Genomic DNA, 19301 nt, shown 5'->3' with positions numbered 1-19301 from the left:
GATTCCTAGCAGAACGTTTGACTCTCTCGGGACACCGTAGCAACTGACTCGGATCGACTTATGATTTGTCTATTCGAAGCACGTGACCTGCAGTGAATTGCATGTCAAAATGGCGGCGCCCATGTGAACATGCTGGAGTAAGTAAGGCACAAGAGACTTGTTTATTACAAACCCCTATACACACAGAGCATGAAGCAGGGCGTCCTACCTGTATAGTCACGCGTTTTTACAGGGTATGCAATGTCTTAAGGCTTGAATGTATCAGAAAAAATGTACATTAAGCAGTAGGAATGAATTGTGTTTGGGTGTGAGCCAGGCTTATTAGATCAAACTAGTGTTCCTGACTACATCTAACTAATACATGTCATAATGTAAAAGGAGCTGCATTGCAGTGTGGCTAACTCAGGTGCTGCAGATAGGAAAGCAATTGGTATTAAAAAAGAGGAATCCTTCACCATATGGAAGCTTCACCACAGGTCAATGTTTTGTCGTCCCCCCCCCCCCCCCCCCTCACCCCCTCACCCCCTCTTGTGGTGGGTTGCTAGAAGCATATATACCATGATCTGTGTCCAGGAGAACATTTGGTGATTTAGAAACCCTCATTATCACCTTAACTGTTGTGAGAATTTAAAATTGCCCGCTGTTATGCATGCATACATTTGTTTTAAATCAATTTCTTCTTTTGTAGGAGCCTTACTCCTGATGCAATCCACAATTTGCAGAGTCATCCCTCAATCTCGTGCTGTTATCTCTAGTTTGATAAAGTACTCCGCTGGAAGGAGGCACCTCACACAGAAAATGGAGGAACCGTCAATATCGGAGGGGGCTGGAGAGACCGTTATCATTGAGGGAAAAGCCAAAGTGATTTTCCCTAATGCCAACCAAGTATTTTATAATCCAGTGCAGGAATTCAACAGAGATCTGACGTAAGCTATGTATTAAAATATTAATTCTAATCTGTGCAGATGTGCCAAATATGTATGGAGAACCAATCACCAGTGGGGTAAACATTCCTACAAAAGCTGAAGTTGGTTTAGTCTAGATGTAGCTATGTTCTGCAGAGCTTACACTTGAACAAACAGATGAAATTATAGTGCATGGAGAGATCAGTTGTGCAAAGAAAAAAAGCTTCATATATAATTGAAATCCCTATTCTGTTAGCCAGAAGAAAAGTTACTACAAGCCATGGAATACCCACAAGTCTTGAATCTCTCCTCGCCACGGCAACATTTTCACTCTTGAGTCCTGCAGATCGTGTGTGTGTGTGTGTGTATGTGTGTGTGTGTGTGTGTGTGTGTGTGTGTGTGTGTATATATATATATATATAATGTATGTAGCAGACAAGAAGACCACACTTATTATTATTATTGCCATTTATATAGCGCCAACAGATTCCGTAGCGCTTTACAATATTCAGTAAGTCAGATAACACACACAACTGACTCATTTGTGGATCACCTGCACATGTTCTGGTGCTCGAATAAGCACCAGTACAAGTGAATTTTACCCACATAGCTTACATTCTAATATACATTTCACGTATAGCGAGGAACATCAGTGCAGGGTGCTTTTTTGTATTTTATCACTGTGAGGTACTGTTTATTTTTTTCTTCCTTGCAGCTGTGCTGTTATCACAGAATTTGCTCGGATGCAGCTTCTACAGAAAGGAATTGACAGTAAGTAAAGTCTGATAACAGATTCATTTCAATATGGCATACAACAATGTTTCAAAAAGAAATGAGAAGAATATATTATCTGAAATAGGAAACTGTTGAGAGAGAGTATATGGCATCCAAACAATAAACCGTAGATGATAAAAAAGAGAGTGAGTAATGCAGGAAAAAGGTTTTAGGACTAACCAGGTTTGGAATCCTGTTTGTTGTGGAATATGCTGTCAAAGGCCAGTATTGTTTGTTTTTGTCTTTTTTTTTTATTCCGTGGCCCTTTATCTTTTTATATTAAGCGTTTACATACTATTGACATAGCTTTGGGACATGTCTGGCCACACTGTCACAGATTCTTTTCTCTCATCTTTTTTCACATCTAAAACTCTGTGCTTTTTGATGTGCTGTACATTTCTGTTACTCAAAGTAGGAGTTCAGGTATAGATAGAGGACTGAGTGCTCTTCCACTACATCCCATAATTGCTCTTTCCACCTTTCTGTACTGACCCAGTTCCATTTCTCTGCAGTTGTTGTGCCTGATGAGAGAAAAGAACAGAAGGTGGTAGTGGATTTATCAGACCCCGGAGAGGAAGAATCGAAGTCCAACGTAGAGAATGATAAGCCGGCAGCTCGACAAGAGGCACACGTGGGGGTCCCATGCACTGTGAGTTTACTTTAATAACATGCTGTTTGTTATGCTTTCATAGTTTTTACTGGAGGTAAAGTAAAATTTGGCTGCATTTCTTTAAGAATGCCGACACCGACTCAAATATATTGAACAAATAATTAGTCTCTACTGGTGATGGGCAACTGCGACAGATACTTCTGGTATTTAAAGATGCAGGAGTTGACATCACTAGAGAGGCTGTTGTATACCTCGCAGGGGAGAACCCAAACATACTCTAACATGTAAGCGCAGCAGCTCAAAACGACCTGCACTGAGGAGTTTCAACAGATATTTGTAATGAGAGGCTTCCATCCACCCCTGGATTGCTTGGTGAAACTTGTATAGAAAATGATTTGAGACCACTTGAGAGGTACAAAGGCCGTGGAATAGAATATTTAGACCCCAACGAGTTCGGTCTGCAGGATTTGCCATGCTATGAGCACCTTTCAATAATGCTACTACAGAAGATTGTAGAGACCCCACCTTTCATTCCTTCCACTCCCTCTCCCCTTTTTTGTTATCTCCCTCCCATGGTTTATTTCACTATGCTCTGTAATGCATTGATTAGACCTAACTGGTCCTACACACGGCTTAAGTCAGATATTTTCCGAATGCTTCATATTGTTGTTAAACTGGCTCTTATTTCAGAATTCTGTATTTGCAATTTATGTTACAAACTGGTTTCTTACTATTGAATCTAACCCAATGCAAGCTCAATTCTATGATCCTGGAAAACTTGCAACAAAAATGTTATTTTAAACGACCTACTCCCACTCAGCGGAGGGTTGGCAATGGAGCAGCTGTGACCCACTATCCTAGGTCACTGGACAAAGGACTTAGGGACAGTAACATTGCAGTTCTTATTTTGTAAAAGCAGAGGTGATTCCAAATGTCTCTGGGCAGAGCACTGGAGGAGTGAGGCAGCAGGCAGGAATTGTACAGAGCCTTTTGTAGCACAGTTTTTATTTATGTAGGCAAAAAACAAAAAGATTTGAGGGGGAAAAAAAATCAACCTCCACTATAGTTTGTCTGTTTTAGCCTACATTTTGCAATCTGGATATCCGGTCATTGTGTTTGGTGAATAAGCCCCTATGTGTTTCCATTTTGCACTTGGTTTATCTCTCCACTATTGTTACATTTTCTGTTTTATTTCCATTTTATTTCATCCTTCTATGTTTGCTAACATGTTCCCATTCATGGATTTCCTCTCTCAGGATGGTTTGCGAGTATTGGAGGGTCTCGCTGCATCTGGTTTGCGTTCTGTTCGCTTTGCCCGTGAAGTTCCTGGTCTGCAAAGCGTCATTGCCAATGATTTCTCCGCCAGCGCCGTGGAGCTAATCAAAAGAAACATCCAATTTAATGGGGTTGGGGACCTGGTGACGGCCAGCTTCAGTGATGCCAGGTGAGACCCACAAATTGTCACGTAGGATTAATTCCATGATGGTAGTGTGGACACACATGAAATAATTGCAGATCAACATATACAGTGTATTCAGAAAGTCTTGCTTAAAGGGACCGTACAACCACCAATACTACTACATCTTAGCCAAACTGGGAACATTGCTGGTTTGGGGAGTTTTTCCAGTCTGAAATTCTCTTTAATTTCCTGATAATTCTTACTTTAGTAAATGCCGTCTGGCAGGGTTTAGATCTAGAACATTTTGTTCCATTGTGTTTGCCGTCTCCATGACTAGCGTGTCATTGTTCCCATGTTACCAGAGAACTTATGTGCAGCAAAAAGGATTCTCGTAACCGGTTTGATGTCATAGATCTGGATCCCTATGGGAGCCCCTCGATGTTCATTGATGCCGCCGTGCAGAGTGTGAGCGAAGGAGGTAAAGGATACCGAGCTGTTAATTGCTGTAACTGCTGTCTGTTCTTTCAGGTAAAGGTAAAACTCCAAGAACCAAAAACAGAACGGCACACTGTAGTGGTTATGGTGTATGCCTGATATAAGTAGTCAAATTGGTTAATTACATTTAGATGTGTTTTCCTGGGATCCATTGTGTGCCCCATGTCCTTTCTAAGCCTTCAGGTGAGATAGAAGCTCCTGCTTAGGAACTTCTTTTACTCTCCTAAGCTAAACCTGCAGTGCACGGCTGAGACCACCAGCTGATCACTCCCAGCGAATGAGATAAGACCTGTACTGCGAGGTTTAACCAAAAGCTGAGAGCTTCCAGGTAAACAGTAACATTGTTATTAAGAGATTTGATTGCTTTGGGTGGGAAAGGTGCAGACAGGGGCAAGGGCACTATAATCACTACATTGCACTGCAGTGGTTATGGTGCTTGTATTGTTCCTTTAACCCTTATCTTCCTGTGCAGATATTTTCTTGTATTTCTTGTGCTGTGTTTAACCTCTTTTGGCATAATAGTGTATAACGATAGAATGCATTTAACCCTTTCCAGGACTGCTCTGCGTTACCTGCACAGATATGGCGGTCATGGCTGGCAACAGTGGAGAGACTTGTTACAGTAAATATGGAGCCATGTCCCTGAAGGCCAGATTTTGTCATGAGTTGGTGAGATGGCCTTAACTTAACAGTCTGTATTAATTATCATTTAGTAACAGCATGTATTCAGTCTGGGGGGGAAGGGAAGCCCAGCCTCTGTGTTTGAGCCCACCTTTTTATGGACACATGGGCAAAGCCCCATCGTCGAACTGTAGTAAGGCTCCAAAAGGACCAAGCGACAGATTTCTCAGATATCCGTGAGTGCCAAATCTGGAAGATCACCCTATAGCTTTCAGGAAGCAAACAGACTGCAAATGTCTTTCTATATCACACAAAAGTTTGTCTTCACCTTTCCACCTGCTGTGGGACCTCATTTATATTTATATTTAATTTTTTTAAACTTTTTATTGTGAATGTTAAATACAGCATAGGTGTCAAGCACAATCTCAGCAAAAGGAAATTTGCCATGTAATAGATACAGTATCAAGAGTGTACATGAAGCAGTCACAATTTTTGCATTTAACAATAAAACATAACTAAAATTTGTCAGGTAAAATATATCTCTGGAGACTTTTCAGACAGTTTAGGTGTAGCGAGGGCCGGCAGGATCTCAAAAATAAAAAATAAAAGTTAGCCTCGTTAGCGAAAACCTCTACATCCAACCTTGGTCACCCGGTCAAGTATTATATAAAAATATCAATAAGGAGAAGGATATCTCCATTGCATATCTTTGAAATATCATGTCCAGGTCTAGTGCCGTCCAAAGGGTAAGCTACAATTCCTTGTGCTGGGAACTGAGTTGGGCACTTGGGCAGTATTCAGATGTGGGCCATATATTTTGGACAGACCCAGCTTAGCTCCATTACAAAATACATAGGGTCAAATATATTTACATTGAAATTTGCCAGCTTGGTTATGTTACCTTTGAGATCGTATGGTAGCCCAGGAATGAGCATTACCCCCATGATGGCATACAATTTGCAAAAGAAGACAAACCAAGGTATTGCAAATGGGGTATGTTCAGTCTTTTTTTAGTAGCCACTTAGTCACAAACACTGGCCAAAGTTAGCGTTCATAATTGTTTTTTGCAATTTTCACACACAAACCAATATAAATGCTAACTTTGGCCAGTGTTTGTGACTAAGTGGCTACTAAAAAAGACTGGATATACCCTGGGTTGTCTACTTTAAAATAATATGTACATGTGAGGTGTGTTTCAGAGATTTAAGACAGATAACAGTGTTACAATGTCATTAATGATACATTTTAAAAATATTTATTTTGAAACGGCAATGTCCTACATGTACTTATAGCCCTATAACTTGCACAAAAAAAAGCTAAGAACATGTTAACATTGGGTATTTCTAAACTCAGGACAAAATTTAGAAACTATTTAGCATGGGTGTTTTTGGCGATTGTAGATGCGTAACAGATTTTGGGGGTCAAAGTTAGAAATAGTGTTTTGTTTTTTTTAAATTTTTGTTTTTATAGTAAGTTATAGGATATGATGAAAATAGTGGTATCTTTAGAAAGACCATTTAATGGCGAGAAAAATGGTATATGATATGTGTGGGTACTGTAAATGAGTAAGAGGAAAATTACAGCTAAACACAAACATCTCAAAAAATTTAAAAACAGCCCTGGTCCCTAACAGTAAGAAAATAAAAAACGGTCTGGTCACTAAAGGGATAATGGTAAGGGCGTAATTTTGTTGTTCGTTAATTGTTGCGTAACCTCCCTCCATAAGCCCTGTATCAGGGGGCGCTCACACAGACCGTGATACAGGTCCGTGTTGGGTGGACCTAATTTTTAATGATACTCAGTCAGAAATAAGCTGGGCATAGCTAACATTCAATCTCTTCCATATGTTATTTTTGGCATCCTGAATGCATTCGACTGTTTTGTTTTATGCTACGATATACAGTCTTTAACCTGACATTTTAGCGTGCAATCTCCTTTTGTTTCTGTCTCACTGTGACAGCTTGACTTTCGGTATAATTTCCCGTATCTTGTAGGCCCTCCGCATCCTATTGCACAGTTTGGACCTGCGTGCCAACTGTTACCAGCGATACATTGTCCCACTGCTCTGCATATCTGCCGATTTCTACATCCGCGTCTTTGTGCGCGTCTTCACCGGACAAGCCAAAGTCAAAATGTCCGCCAGGTGAGTATTTTGGGTATTTTAACTTTAAAAGCGTTACATGGTCCATGTGGATCCTTATCTATATTCTTACTTCAAAGATGATGTGTAAAGTAGAAACCCATTGCTAAGAGAACTCCCATAAATGTGGACAAACAAAATCTAAAAACGCAGGTGCTGTGCTCATTTCCATATGATTCCTGGCAATGTGGGAATACTGTGGAACATAATCACTCCGAAGTGTTGAACAGGTATTTAAATTTTCACCTGTCACGGCTTAGAACGTTTAGTGTTAACCATTAACAAAGGTATACACTATAGAACAGAACAAGATTAATGATGACGTCTATAGATCGTGGGGTGTTAGAATCTTCTCCCATCCCTGCCCCCTGAATGAGTGGATTCTGGCAATTTATTCCCATGTACTCAACCTTTCCCCTAATCCTGTACTACACCATAAACAAGTAGGTACTTGGTAATCAACAACCACTTTGAAGCAGACCGACTTCTCCGCCTGATGGCGTTACTGAATGACCACCAGAGGGAGGGGAACAACCCTGGCTGCCGCTTTGGACCAGAGCAGGGATTTTGTTGATCCCTTGGAACTGGTCTCTGCATGTGTTATTCATTATTAAAGGCTGACATATTTCCTTATATATGTATTGCTGATGTAGTCTGGTTCCATGTTGGCGTCTGTTTATTTTAGCTGAGGCTTCCTGTGTTACTTATACCTTTCTAATTGCATGTTAATATTGCTTATTTATTTTTCCGTGCAATGATTAACTCCCCTATTAGTAGAATTTCATACCTGCAGAGTTAGTCTCACAATCTCCCTTCCTTTCACCACAGTAAGCAAGCCCTGGTGTACAATTGTGTGGGCTGTGGAACGTATCACCTGCAGCGAATGGGCAGAGCAATCAGCCATGGGAACAAGTAAGTTTGGGCTTTGATTCCGATGTTGTCAGTTCTGAGTAAATTAATTGTATCATTAAATGAGTCAGCTTAAATAAGCAGAAACATTGAGAGGGATCTACAACCATAAACCCATTTCCTAGTTCACACTAAAATCTATTTAACACTGCTAGCAGTACTGTTTAATCAATTCAGCTTAAAGCCCTGATTAACATAAAGCTACAAACTGCTTCTCCTCCTATAGAATAGCTTTTTGGAGATATACGACACCTGAAGTAACTGTTCAATATTTTGTATGCCTACATATAACATTTTTGCAAAAGCTGCAGTTTGCAGCTTTTGCCAGCCCTCCCCTTCTAACCCCACCCAGACTTTCTGTGTCTGTCCAATCACAGACTTCCCAATGCCGCTCAATGAGAAGTCTTTGCATGGCAGGTGCTCTGGGCATTTGCTGCCTCTTGAGTTTATCTCCACTGAGCTAACCGAACGAGGAAGTAACAGGACCGGTTGTCTGATAGTCAGTGGGTGTTTGACAAGGTTTTTTAATAAAAGTGGCAATTTCTATTTGAAATCTGCACATTTTGTAAAATGAAGACAAAACAAAAGATACACACAAAGTGTTTCAGCAAGCTGAAATGCTTTAGGGAACCCGGAGAGTCCTTTTAAAACTGCTCCTTAAAGCTAACGTTGTTATGGTTCTTAGAGTATTCCTTTAAACAGGTTTACTGTGATAACACATCAGATCTGTCACTGGCACCTAATTTTGACTTCTTATTAGGCATTAATTTTCAGGTATCAGATACTCGCATAGATGTCCGATTCTTTGGAAGGCACTTTGTATCGCACAATAGAGACTTTGGAGGAGTTAAATAGTGTGTGAATCTCATTAATAATAATCGCTACTTACCTGCATTAATCTGCTTTTTACTGCACACCTGCATTGCTACAGCCTCACCCTAATATTTATTCTATCCCATGGCCAGTATGAAGTATTCTCCTGGAACTGGGCCTCCTGTGGGAATGAGTTGTGAATTCTGCAGTCAGAGGCATCAGGTATGCCTTCGTTCTATAAACGTTCTGTGCTCAGATCGTTCTTCGGATATCTAGAATTTAGTATTCATTAAATCCTGATCTGCCTTTCAGGTTGGTGGGCCTCTCTGGGCTGAGTCACTTCACGATACAGAGTTTGTGCAAAAAATTATATCTGCCGTGGATCGAAATCCAAAACGATTCAAAACATCCGAGAGAATATTAGGAATGTTAAGCATGGCGATAGAGGTATGTGGGGTGTCAGAAGCTGTGTATGTTCTTATACCAGTGTTTCCCAGCCTTTTACAGAGAAGTACTCTGTAAGTCCAAAAATAATTCCGAAGTATCCCTGCCTCCAGGAAGTAATTTCTATTGATTTTTAAATCCTAAATTAAATGTGTAGGCACAGATGTTTAAGTTAATCCTATATTGGAAAACAGGCCTTATTAAGGTAATATAGAATATTTTTAAAAGGGGTGACACAGACAGGAGGGAGCTATGGGATATGGAGTCTGTCCCTCCCAGCACAGTGTGACACAGACAGGAGGGAGCTATGGGACATGGAGTCTGTCCCTCCCAGCACAGTGTGACACAGACAGGAGGGAGCTATGGGACATGGAGTCTGTCCCTCCCAGCACAGTGTGACACAGACAGGAGGGAGCTATGGGACATGGAGTGTGTCCCTCCCAGCACAGGGTGACACAAACAGGAGGGAGCTATGGGACATGTAGTCTGTCCCTCCCAGCACAGTGTGACACAGACAGGAGGGAGCTATGGGACATGGAGTGTGTCCCTCCCAGCACAGGGTGACACAGACAGGAGGGAGCTATGTGACATGGAGTCTGTCCCCTCCTAGCACAGGGTGACACAGACAGGAGGGAGCTATGGGACACGGAGTCTATCCCTCCCAGCACAGGGTGGCTGTTATCTTGTATGTTCATGTTCCCAACCGAACACATGACTTACGACCTTTTATTTGTTTATTTTCTACTTTACTCTCAGGAGTTAAGTGATGTCCCACTATATTACACACTGGACAATTTGAGTAGTGTCGTTCGTTGTAGCACCCCTTCACTCCTGCAGTTCCGGTGAGTGCAGATCTCTGCCCACTACACGTTTTCTTTGTTGCCTGATAATTCAGTGTATGATTCAAACATGAAACACATATGTATCTAAAATACCGTGTGTGTGACGAAATAACATGCATAATATGTCAATAACTGGCTCTTCTTTTATCAGTTCTGCGTTGCTTCACGCTGGATACAGAGTGTCCCTGTCACATGCTTGTAAGAGTGCTATAAAAACAGATGCTCCCCCTGCACTGATCTGGGATATAATGAGATGCTGGGTGAGTTCTGGTAAATGGGAATATTACAAGTTATGGTGAAGTAACATTAATACAGTGGGGACAAGTTGATGTAGGGGAAGGGAACAATACGTAACTAACTTCTCCTGCCTACTGCTATTCTTTGGTTAAATTCCATATTCCGCTCCTGGCTGAGGAAGCTGCCAGCACTTACATGGTTAACTGTTGCGCATGCATAAAAGCCCAGGCTGTGTATTGAAGATCCTGTGAGATTGCAGCAACCTCCGTGGATTGTGTGAGCATACACAAAGAGACGCTTGTTCCAAACAGCCTTCTAAAATGACAGCTGATAGGAAATGGCAAGATGTGGCTGCGGGAGATCTTTTAAGCTCGGTATTTTGCCGAAACAAGCAGCCTCTACCTAAAACACATTAAACGTTGCTTCATCTTAGATCTCTAGAGTGCATTGCGATTTCAATGAAATTCCAGCACAGTCTGTGAAGTTCCTATCTTTATGCCTATGGTTTTATCACTACAAGCTGAGCAGAGAGGGTTTCATGTAATTATAGTCTCCCCCCTCATTTCCCTTCTCCCACCCCACTGTTTTAACCATTTATGGCCATGTCTCTTTATTGAAATGTATTTCTGTTTACATGTCATTTAAATAAACAATGTCATTTTAAATCCCAACAGGAAAAGCAGAATCCTGCAAAGAGGGAAAAATTGTCAGCGACCTGTCCAGCATTCCACATCCTAAGCAAAGAGCCCAGGTTAATATATACAGCGCAGTAACATCTGTATTTATACAGCTCCTTTCTATTACATTATACACAGAGCGCCCCCCACTGGGGTGGGATCCTAGTAATATCTGTATTTATACAGCTCCTTTCTATTACATTATGCACAGCCCCCTCTGGGGTGGGATCCTATTAATATCTGTATTTATACAGCTCCTTTCTATTACATTATACACCATGCAGCCCCCTCTGGGTGGGATCCTAGTAATATCTGTATTTATACAGCTCCTTTCTATTACATTATACACAGCGCAGCCCCCTCTGGGGTGGGATCCTAGTAATATCTGTATTTATACAGCTCCTTTCTATTACATTATACACAGCGCAGCCCCCTCTGGGATGGGATCCTAGTAATATCTGTATTTATACAGCTCCTTTCTATTACATTATACACAGCGCAGCCCCCTCTGGGGTGGGATCCTAGTAATATCTGTATTTATACAGCTCCTTTCTATTACATTATACACAGCGCGGCCCCCTCTGGGGTGGGATCCTAGTAATATCTGTATTTATACAGCTCCTTTCTATTACATTATACAGAGCGCAGCCCCCTCTGGGGTGGGATCCTAGTAATATCTGTATTTATACAGCTCCTTTCTATTACATTATACACAGCGCAGCCCCCTCTGGGGTGGGATCCCAGTAATATCTGTATTTATACAGCTCCTTTCTATTACATTATACACAGTGCAGCTCCCTATGGGGTGGGATCCTAGTAATATCTGTATTCATACAGCTCCTTTCTATTACATTATACACCATGCAGCCCCCTCTGGGTGGGATCCTAGTAATATCTGTATTTATACAGCTCCTTTCTATTACATTATACACAGCGCAGCCCCCTCTGGGGTGGGATCCTAGTAATATCTGTATTTATACAGCTCCTTTCTATTACATTATACACAGTGCAGCTCCCTATGGGGTGGGATCCTATTAATATCTGTATTTATACAGCTCCTTTCTATTACATTATACAAAGCGCAGCCCCCTCTGGGGTGGGATCCTAGTAATATCTGTATTTATACAGCTCCTTTCTATTACATTATACACAGCTCAGCCCCCTCTGGGGTGGGATCCTAGTAATATCTGTATTTATACAGCTCCTTTCTATTACATTATACACAGTGCAGCTCCCTATGGGGTGGGATCCTATTAATATCTGTATTTATACAGCTGATCCTAGTAATATCTGTATTTATACAGCTCCTTTCTATTACATTATACACAGTGCAGCCCCCTCTGGGGTGGGATCCTAGTAATATCTGTATTTATACAGCTCCTTTCTATTACATTATACACAGTGCAGCCCCCTCTGGGGTGGGATCCTAGTAATATCTGTATTTATACAGCTCCTTTCTATTACATTATACACAGTGCAGCCCCCTCTGGGGTGGGATCCTAGTAATATCTGTATTTATACAGCTCCTTTCTATTACATTATACACCATGCAGCCCCCTCTGGGTGGGATCCTAGTAATATCTGTATTTATACAGCTTCTTTCTATTACATTATACACAGCGCAGCCCCCTCTGGGGTGGGATCCTAGTAATATCTGTATTTATACAGCTCCTTTCTATTACATTATACACAGCGCAGCCCCCGCTGGGGTGGGATCCTAGTAATATCTGTATTTATACAGCTCCTTTCTATTACATTATACACAGTGCAGCCCCCTCTGGGGTGGGATCCTAGTAATATCTGTATTTATACAGCTCCTTTCTATTACATTATACACAGCGCAGCCCCCTCTGGGGTGGGATCCTAGTAATATCTGTATTCATACAGCTCCTTTCTATTACATTATACACAGTGCAGCCCCCTCTGGGGTGGGATCCTAGTAATATCTGTATTTATACAGCCCCTTTCTATTACATTATACACAGCGCAGCCCCCTCTGGGGTGGGATCCTAGTAATATCTGTATTTATACAGCTCCTTTCTATTACATTATACACAGTGCAGCCCCCTCTGGGGTGGGATCCTAGTAATATCTGTATTTATACAGCTCCTTTCTATTACATTATACACAGTGCAGCCCCCTCTGGGGTGGGATCCTAGTAATATCTGTATTTATACAGCTCCTTTCTATTACATTATACACCATGCAGCCCCCTCTGGGTGGGATCCTAGTAATATCTGTATTTATACAGCTTCTTTCTATTACATTATACACAGCGCAGCCCCCTCTGGGGTGGGATCCTAGTAATATCTGTATTTATACAGCTCCTTTCTATTACATTATACACAGCGCAGCCCCCGCTGGGGTGGGATCCTAGTAATATCTGTATTTATACAGCTCCTTTCTATTACATTATACACAGCGCAGCCCCCTCTGGGGTGGGATCCTAGTAATATCTGTATTCATACAGCTCCTTTCTATTACATTATACACAGTGCAGCCCCCTCTTGGGTGGGATCCTAGTAATATCTGTATTTATACAGCTCCTTTCTATTACATTATACACAGCGCAGCCCCCTCTGGGGTGGGATCCTAGTAATATCTGTATTTATACAGCTCCTTTCTATTACATTATACACAGCGCAGCCCCCTCTGGGTGGGATCCTAGTAATATCTGTATTTATACAGCCCCTTTCTATTACATTATACACAGCGCAGCCCCCTCTGGGGTGGGATCCTAGTAATATCTGTATTTATACAGCTCCTTTCTATTACATTATACATAGCGCTGCTCCCTCTGGGGTGGGATCCTAGTAATATCTGTATTTATACAGCTCCTTTCTATTACATTATACCCTGTGCAGCCCTCTCTTGGTGGGATCCTAGTAATATCTGTATTCATACAGCTCCTTTCTATTACATTATACACAGTGCAGCCCCTCTGGGGTGGGATCCTAGTAATATCTGTATTTATACAGCTCCTTTCTATTACATTATACAGAGCGCAGCCCCCTCTGGGGTGGGATCCTAGTAATATCTGTATTTATACAGCTCCTTTCTATTACATTATACACAGTGCAGCCCCTCTGGGGTGGGATCCTATTAATATCTGTATTTATACAGCTCCTTTCTATTACATTATACACAGCACAGCCCCCTCTGGGTGGAATCCTAGTAATATCTGTATTTATACAGCTCCTTTCTATTACATTATACACAGTGCAGCCCCCTCTGGGGTAGGATCCTAATAATATCTGTATTTATACAGCTCCTTTCTATTACATTCTATACAGCACAGCCCCCTCTGGGGTGGGATCCTAGTAATATCTGTATTTATACAGCTCCTTTCTATTACATTATACACAGCACAGCCCCCTCTGGGGTGGGATCCTAGTAATATCATCTGTATTTATACAGCTCCTTTCTATTACATTATACACAGTGCGGCCCCCTCTGGGTGGGATCCTAGTAATATCTGTATTTATACAGCTCCTTTCTATTACATTATACACAGTGCGGCCCCCTCTGGGTGGGATCCTAGTAATATCTGTATTTATACAGCTCCTTTCTATTACATTATACACAGCACAGCCCCCTCTGGGTAGAATCCTAGTAATATCTGTATTTATACAGCTCCTTTCTATTACATTATACACAGCGCAGCCCCCTCTGGGTGGGATCCTAGTAATATCTGTATTTATACAGCTCCTTTCTATTACATTATACACAGAGCAGCCCCCTCTGGGGTGGGATCCTAGTAATATCTGTATTTATACAGCTCCTTTCTATTACATTATACACAGTGCAGCCCCCTCTGGGGTGGGATCCTAGTAATATCTGTATTTATACAGCTCCTTTCTATTACATTATACACAGTGCAGCCCCCTCTGGGGTGGGATCCTAGTAATATCTGTATTTATACAGCTCCTTTCTATTACATTATACACAGCGCAGCCCCCTCTGGGATGGGATCCTAGTAATATCTGTATTCATACAGCTCCTTTCTATTACATTATACACAGCGCAGCTCCCTCTGGGGTGGGATCCTAGTAATATCTGTATTTATACAGCTCCTTTCTATTACATTATACACAGTGCAGCCCCCTCTGGGGTGGGATCCTAGTAATATCTGTATTTATACAGCTCCTTTCTATTACATTATACACAGTGCAGCCCCCTCTGGGGTGAGATCCTAGTAATATCTGTATTTATACAGCTCCTTTCTATTACATTATACACAGCGCAGCGCCCTCTGGGGTGGGATCATAGTAATATCTGTATTTATACAGCTCCTTTCTATTACATTATACACAGCGCAGCCCCCTCTGGGATGGGATCCTAGTAATATCTGTATTCATACAGCTCCTTTCTATTACATTATACACAGCGCAGCTCCCTCTGGGGTGGGATCCTAGTAATATCTGTATTTATACAGCTCCTTTCTATTACATTATACACAGCGCAGCTCCCTCTGGGGTGGGATCCTAGTAATATCTGTATTTATACAGCTCCTTTCTATTACATTATACACAGTGCAGCCCCCTCTGGGGTGGGATCCTAGTAATATCTGTATTTATACAGCTCCTTTCTATTACATTATACACAGCACAGCCCCCTCTGGGGTGGGATCCTAGTAATATCATCTGTATTTATACAGCTCCTTTCTATTACATTATACACAGTGCGGCCCCCTCTGGGTGGGATCCTAGTAATATCTGTATTTATACAGCTCCTTTCTATTACATTCTATACAGCACAGCCCCCTCTGGGGTGGGATCCTAGTAATATCTGTATTTATACAGCTCCTTTCTATTACATTATACACAGCACAGCCCCCTCTGGGGTGGGATCCTAGTAATATCATCTGTATTTATACAGCTCCTTTCTATTACATTATACACAGTGCGGCCCCCTCTGGGTGGGATCCTAGTAATATCTGTATTTATACAGCTCCTTTCTATTACATTATACACAGTGCGGCCCCCTCTGGGTGTGATCCTAGTAATATCTGTATTTATACAGCTCCTTTCTATTACATTATACACAGCACAGCCCCCTCTGGGTGGAATCCTAGTAATATCTGTATTTATACAGCTCCTTTCTATTACATTATACACAGTGCGGCCCCCTCTGGGTGGGATCCTAGTAATATCTGTATTTATACAGCTCCTTTCTATTACATTATACACAGTGCGGCCCCCTCTGGGTGTGATCCTAGTAATATCTGTATTTATACAGCTCCTTTCTATTACATTATACACAGCGCAGCCCCCTCTGGGGTGGGATCCTAGTAATATCTGTATTTATACAGCTCCTTTCTGTTACATTATACACAGCGCAGCCCCCTCTGGGGTGGGATCCTAGTAATATCTGTATTTATACAGCTCCTTTCTATTACATTATACACAGCGCAGCCCCCTCTGGGGTGGGATCCTAGTAATATCTGTATTTATACAGCTCCTTTCTATTACATTATACACAGCGCAGCCCCCTCTGGGGTGGGATCTTAGTAATGTTTCACTTATTGGTTACAGCATCGAGGCCTGTTTTACTGTAAGAGAGGATGCAAATCCCAAATCACGGAAAATGGGTTTAAAACGGTTTCAGGAAAATCCAGAAGCCAACTGGGGTCCCAAAGCCAGAGCTAAGGCAGGGTAAGAGTTATTTTATTTATATGTATAATTATACGGAACAGGGTTTACATGTGTAAAAATGAAAAATGGTTGTCTTATTTCAAACGAATTTATAACTTGTAAATTTTGGGGTAACTAGTTCAATGATTGTATGAAGCACATTTCCATCTCTTTGTTAATTACAAGTGTGTATGCTTTAAACAAACCTTTATTGATAAGTAGTGATGACCATGAATTACAGAAGGTACAACACCGTGAACGCATGGCTTCGATTTTACTGTTACACACTAACATCACCGCCTAGGGGAATCCTAAACTGAAAGGATTGTCAGTAATTCCAAGAGAGTTTTAAAGTTGTGATCAAAGATTTATTCGTGGCAGCTGTTTTTTTTTTTTTTTAGTTTGACTTAACATTTGTTCACTTTCAATTCCCAACAATTACTTGCTTACCCACTATCCTAAATGGGCCTTAAAATATTGGCAGAATTACAAGGAAATGTATGGGTTATGGGAACACTCTATTGAATAATTAATATTTTTTTTTACAACTATTTTATTCAATGTAATCCCAAAGATAACATGCATGTATTATTTATTATTGGAGCTGAGTGCTCGAGATTGAGGCTTTCCTGTAATACAGCTCACTGAGAAGGGGGCACTTCGCACTCCTGTTAGCTCTGTGGAGATAATGAAATAAAGCCTCTCTGGTTCTCTCTGTGACTGCCTGGGAGGTGTTTGACGATTTTTATTGAAACTGACACTTTTTATAGAGTGTCACAAGTATGACAGACCCCAGACACAAAGCACTTTACAGCAGTAGTACAATATGTGTGTGAAGTGTTCCTTTAAGAAGTAATTTCTCGCTAGCCAGCTCTTCTTGACACGAATGCGCACTAAACTATGTCCATTTTACAGCCAGATTACATTACCCAGTAGTGAAGCAGATATTCACTGTAAGCCAGTTTTGTTCATTTAATTTATGGGTTTGTGGGTATATCAACTTGCTTTTTTTTTTTTTTTTTTTTTTTTAAGGGACACTCCAGACCTCTACTTTAGACAAGTACTTTAGCTTTCTGAAATGTTTGTGTGAAGTTTCCTGTTTTTTTTTCATTTTACAAAAAAATGCAGATATCAATAGAAAGACACTTTTACAAATTAACCTGGTTACACCCCCCTGGCTGTCAATGACATAACAGATCCTGTTACTTCCTGGTTTAGTTAGCTCAGTGGAGCTAAACTCAAGAGGCAGCAACTGACCTGAGCACCTGCCTGGCAAAGACTTCACATTGAGCTGCATTGGGAAGTCTGTGATTGGACAGCTAGAGACATTCTGGGCGGGGTTAGAAGAGGAGGGCTTGCGAAGGCAGCAGACAAGAGCTGCCGCTACTGCAAGCTGATTTTAGATATAACCACTAAAAAAAAAAACACACAATGAAATGCATGTTTTCATTGGGGGTATATCTACTAAGGTGTGATTCCCTTCCCAGTTTTGGTATTTGGACAGTGGTGTGTCCCTTTAAGTGATTAATTTTTTTTGCTGCTCACAGAGGCCAGATTTCCTCCTCTCTTGAGGAAAAGCGAAAACAGCATCAGAACAAGAGAAAGATCAGTCCCGGGACACCTGATGGCCATCTTAAAAACTTCCCCTGCAAGAGATTTAGACAGGTGAGTCTGAATTTAAAGCCAGTCTGCTTACATTGCTGTAAAGTCACCTAGCCCCAAGCTGTCTGTTCTTCCTTTGGGTTCTGAGTGGGTAGTCCTGACTGTCTTCAATATTGGGAATCTGGTAGTTGTGTAATCACTCCATTCAGTTCACAAATTTTCTAGTTTACTAGAATCTCCTTGTCTTGTTTTGTAGGGTTGCTGTGATTTAGGAGAAAGCTGCCGATATTCTCACACTGAATCTGAAGAGACACCAGAAGCCCAAGAAAATTCCCATTTGGTTCAGGACTCTGCCTCATCATAGACTCTTTAAAAGTGTCATCTGAGCTCATGATGACAAACATGACCTTATAGGACTGTACAATACAAAGCACCAAATGGCTGCAGATTTATTCATTTTTTTTTTTTTTTAATCCTAGAAACACATTTGTAAAAAATACATTTCCCCCCTTTAATGTACAGACAGTGACAGGCAAGGCTTGCTTGTTATGGAACTGATTAAAGAGATTTCTTTGCTCTTAAACACTCCAGTTGTAACAACACGTGTTTATTTAAATGTAAAGTATCAGAACAGACGCATTTGACGTAATATATTTAAAAGTGAATAAACATTTTGCATTAAAAAGGAATATAATACATGTATTATATTCCTTCTTCATGCAAAATGTTTATTCACTTTTCTGGGAAGGAGTTGTAAAAAATGTCCAGACCAGGTATTTTGAAATCCCCTTGTTAATTGAATCAAATTCCTGGTTCAGGGAATAACTCGTAGATAATACTTCAATGTCTCGGTAGCATGTTTAAATTTGTATTGTATGAACTGCTTATGGCAAGATGGCAGTTTAATGTCATATCGGAAAGGTTGAGTGGGGGTATGGGGTATTGTGGATGGCACACTGACTTAAGGCACAATTGAAAGAGTTGAGCTACCCTACATGTGGAGGGTACAGGGGCTCCTCAGGACAATGGTTCATGTCTTTTACCCGTCCTTTACCGGCTTTCCCACACCTGAGACTTGTAGTGGATAGTGGCCAGAAAAGTACGGATCTCCATAGGATTCAGAGTCACGTTAGAAGGATCCAGGGCAGAATGGGCAATATCTGCCAGCGATGGGGAGCCTGGAGGATGACAAAAATCACT

The 19301-nt window shown here is 41.2% G+C and overlaps 2 protein-coding genes across 3 annotated transcripts in view; one reads left to right on the top strand and one right to left on the bottom strand.

Moving 5' to 3' along the window:
- The first annotated feature begins 87 nt into the window (after positions 1-87).
- On the top strand, positions 88-18693 carry TRMT1 (tRNA methyltransferase 1). Of its 2 annotated transcripts, none has more exons than XM_063449597.1 (17): positions 88-137; positions 689-926; positions 1621-1676; positions 2192-2328; positions 3546-3733; positions 4051-4166; positions 4740-4852; positions 6799-6947; positions 7773-7856; positions 8819-8888; positions 8979-9113; positions 9867-9952; positions 10104-10212; positions 10864-10940; positions 16401-16520; positions 18047-18164; positions 18358-18693. In XM_063449597.1, exons 2-17 carry the CDS (start codon positions 703-705, stop codon positions 18463-18465), a joined length of 1890 nt encoding a protein of 629 aa, XP_063305667.1. In that variant the 5' UTR covers positions 88-137; positions 689-702; the 3' UTR covers positions 18466-18693. The 2 variants fall into 2 exon arrangements, with proteins under 2 accessions (XP_063305667.1, XP_063305669.1); XM_063449599.1 differs by having other exon boundaries at positions 110-233.
- The window catches only part of MAN2B1 (mannosidase alpha class 2B member 1), a 57640-nt gene continuing 56983 nt past the window's right edge, over positions 18645-19301 (bottom strand). Inside the window, exon 24 of the mRNA XM_063449596.1 lies at positions 18645-19279. Coding sequence (XP_063305666.1) covers positions 19152-19279 — 128 coding nt within the window. The 3' untranslated portion in view covers positions 18645-19151. The remainder of the gene's footprint in view (positions 19280-19301) is intronic.

The sequence above is a fragment of the Pelobates fuscus genome, chromosome 3 (genome assembly GCF_036172605.1).
Source record: "Pelobates fuscus isolate aPelFus1 chromosome 3, aPelFus1.pri, whole genome shotgun sequence".
NCBI classification, from domain to species: Eukaryota; Metazoa; Chordata; class Amphibia; order Anura; family Pelobatidae; genus Pelobates; species Pelobates fuscus.
Note: the sequence above shows the minus strand (reverse complement) of the source record. Positions and strands in the feature narration are given on the sequence as shown.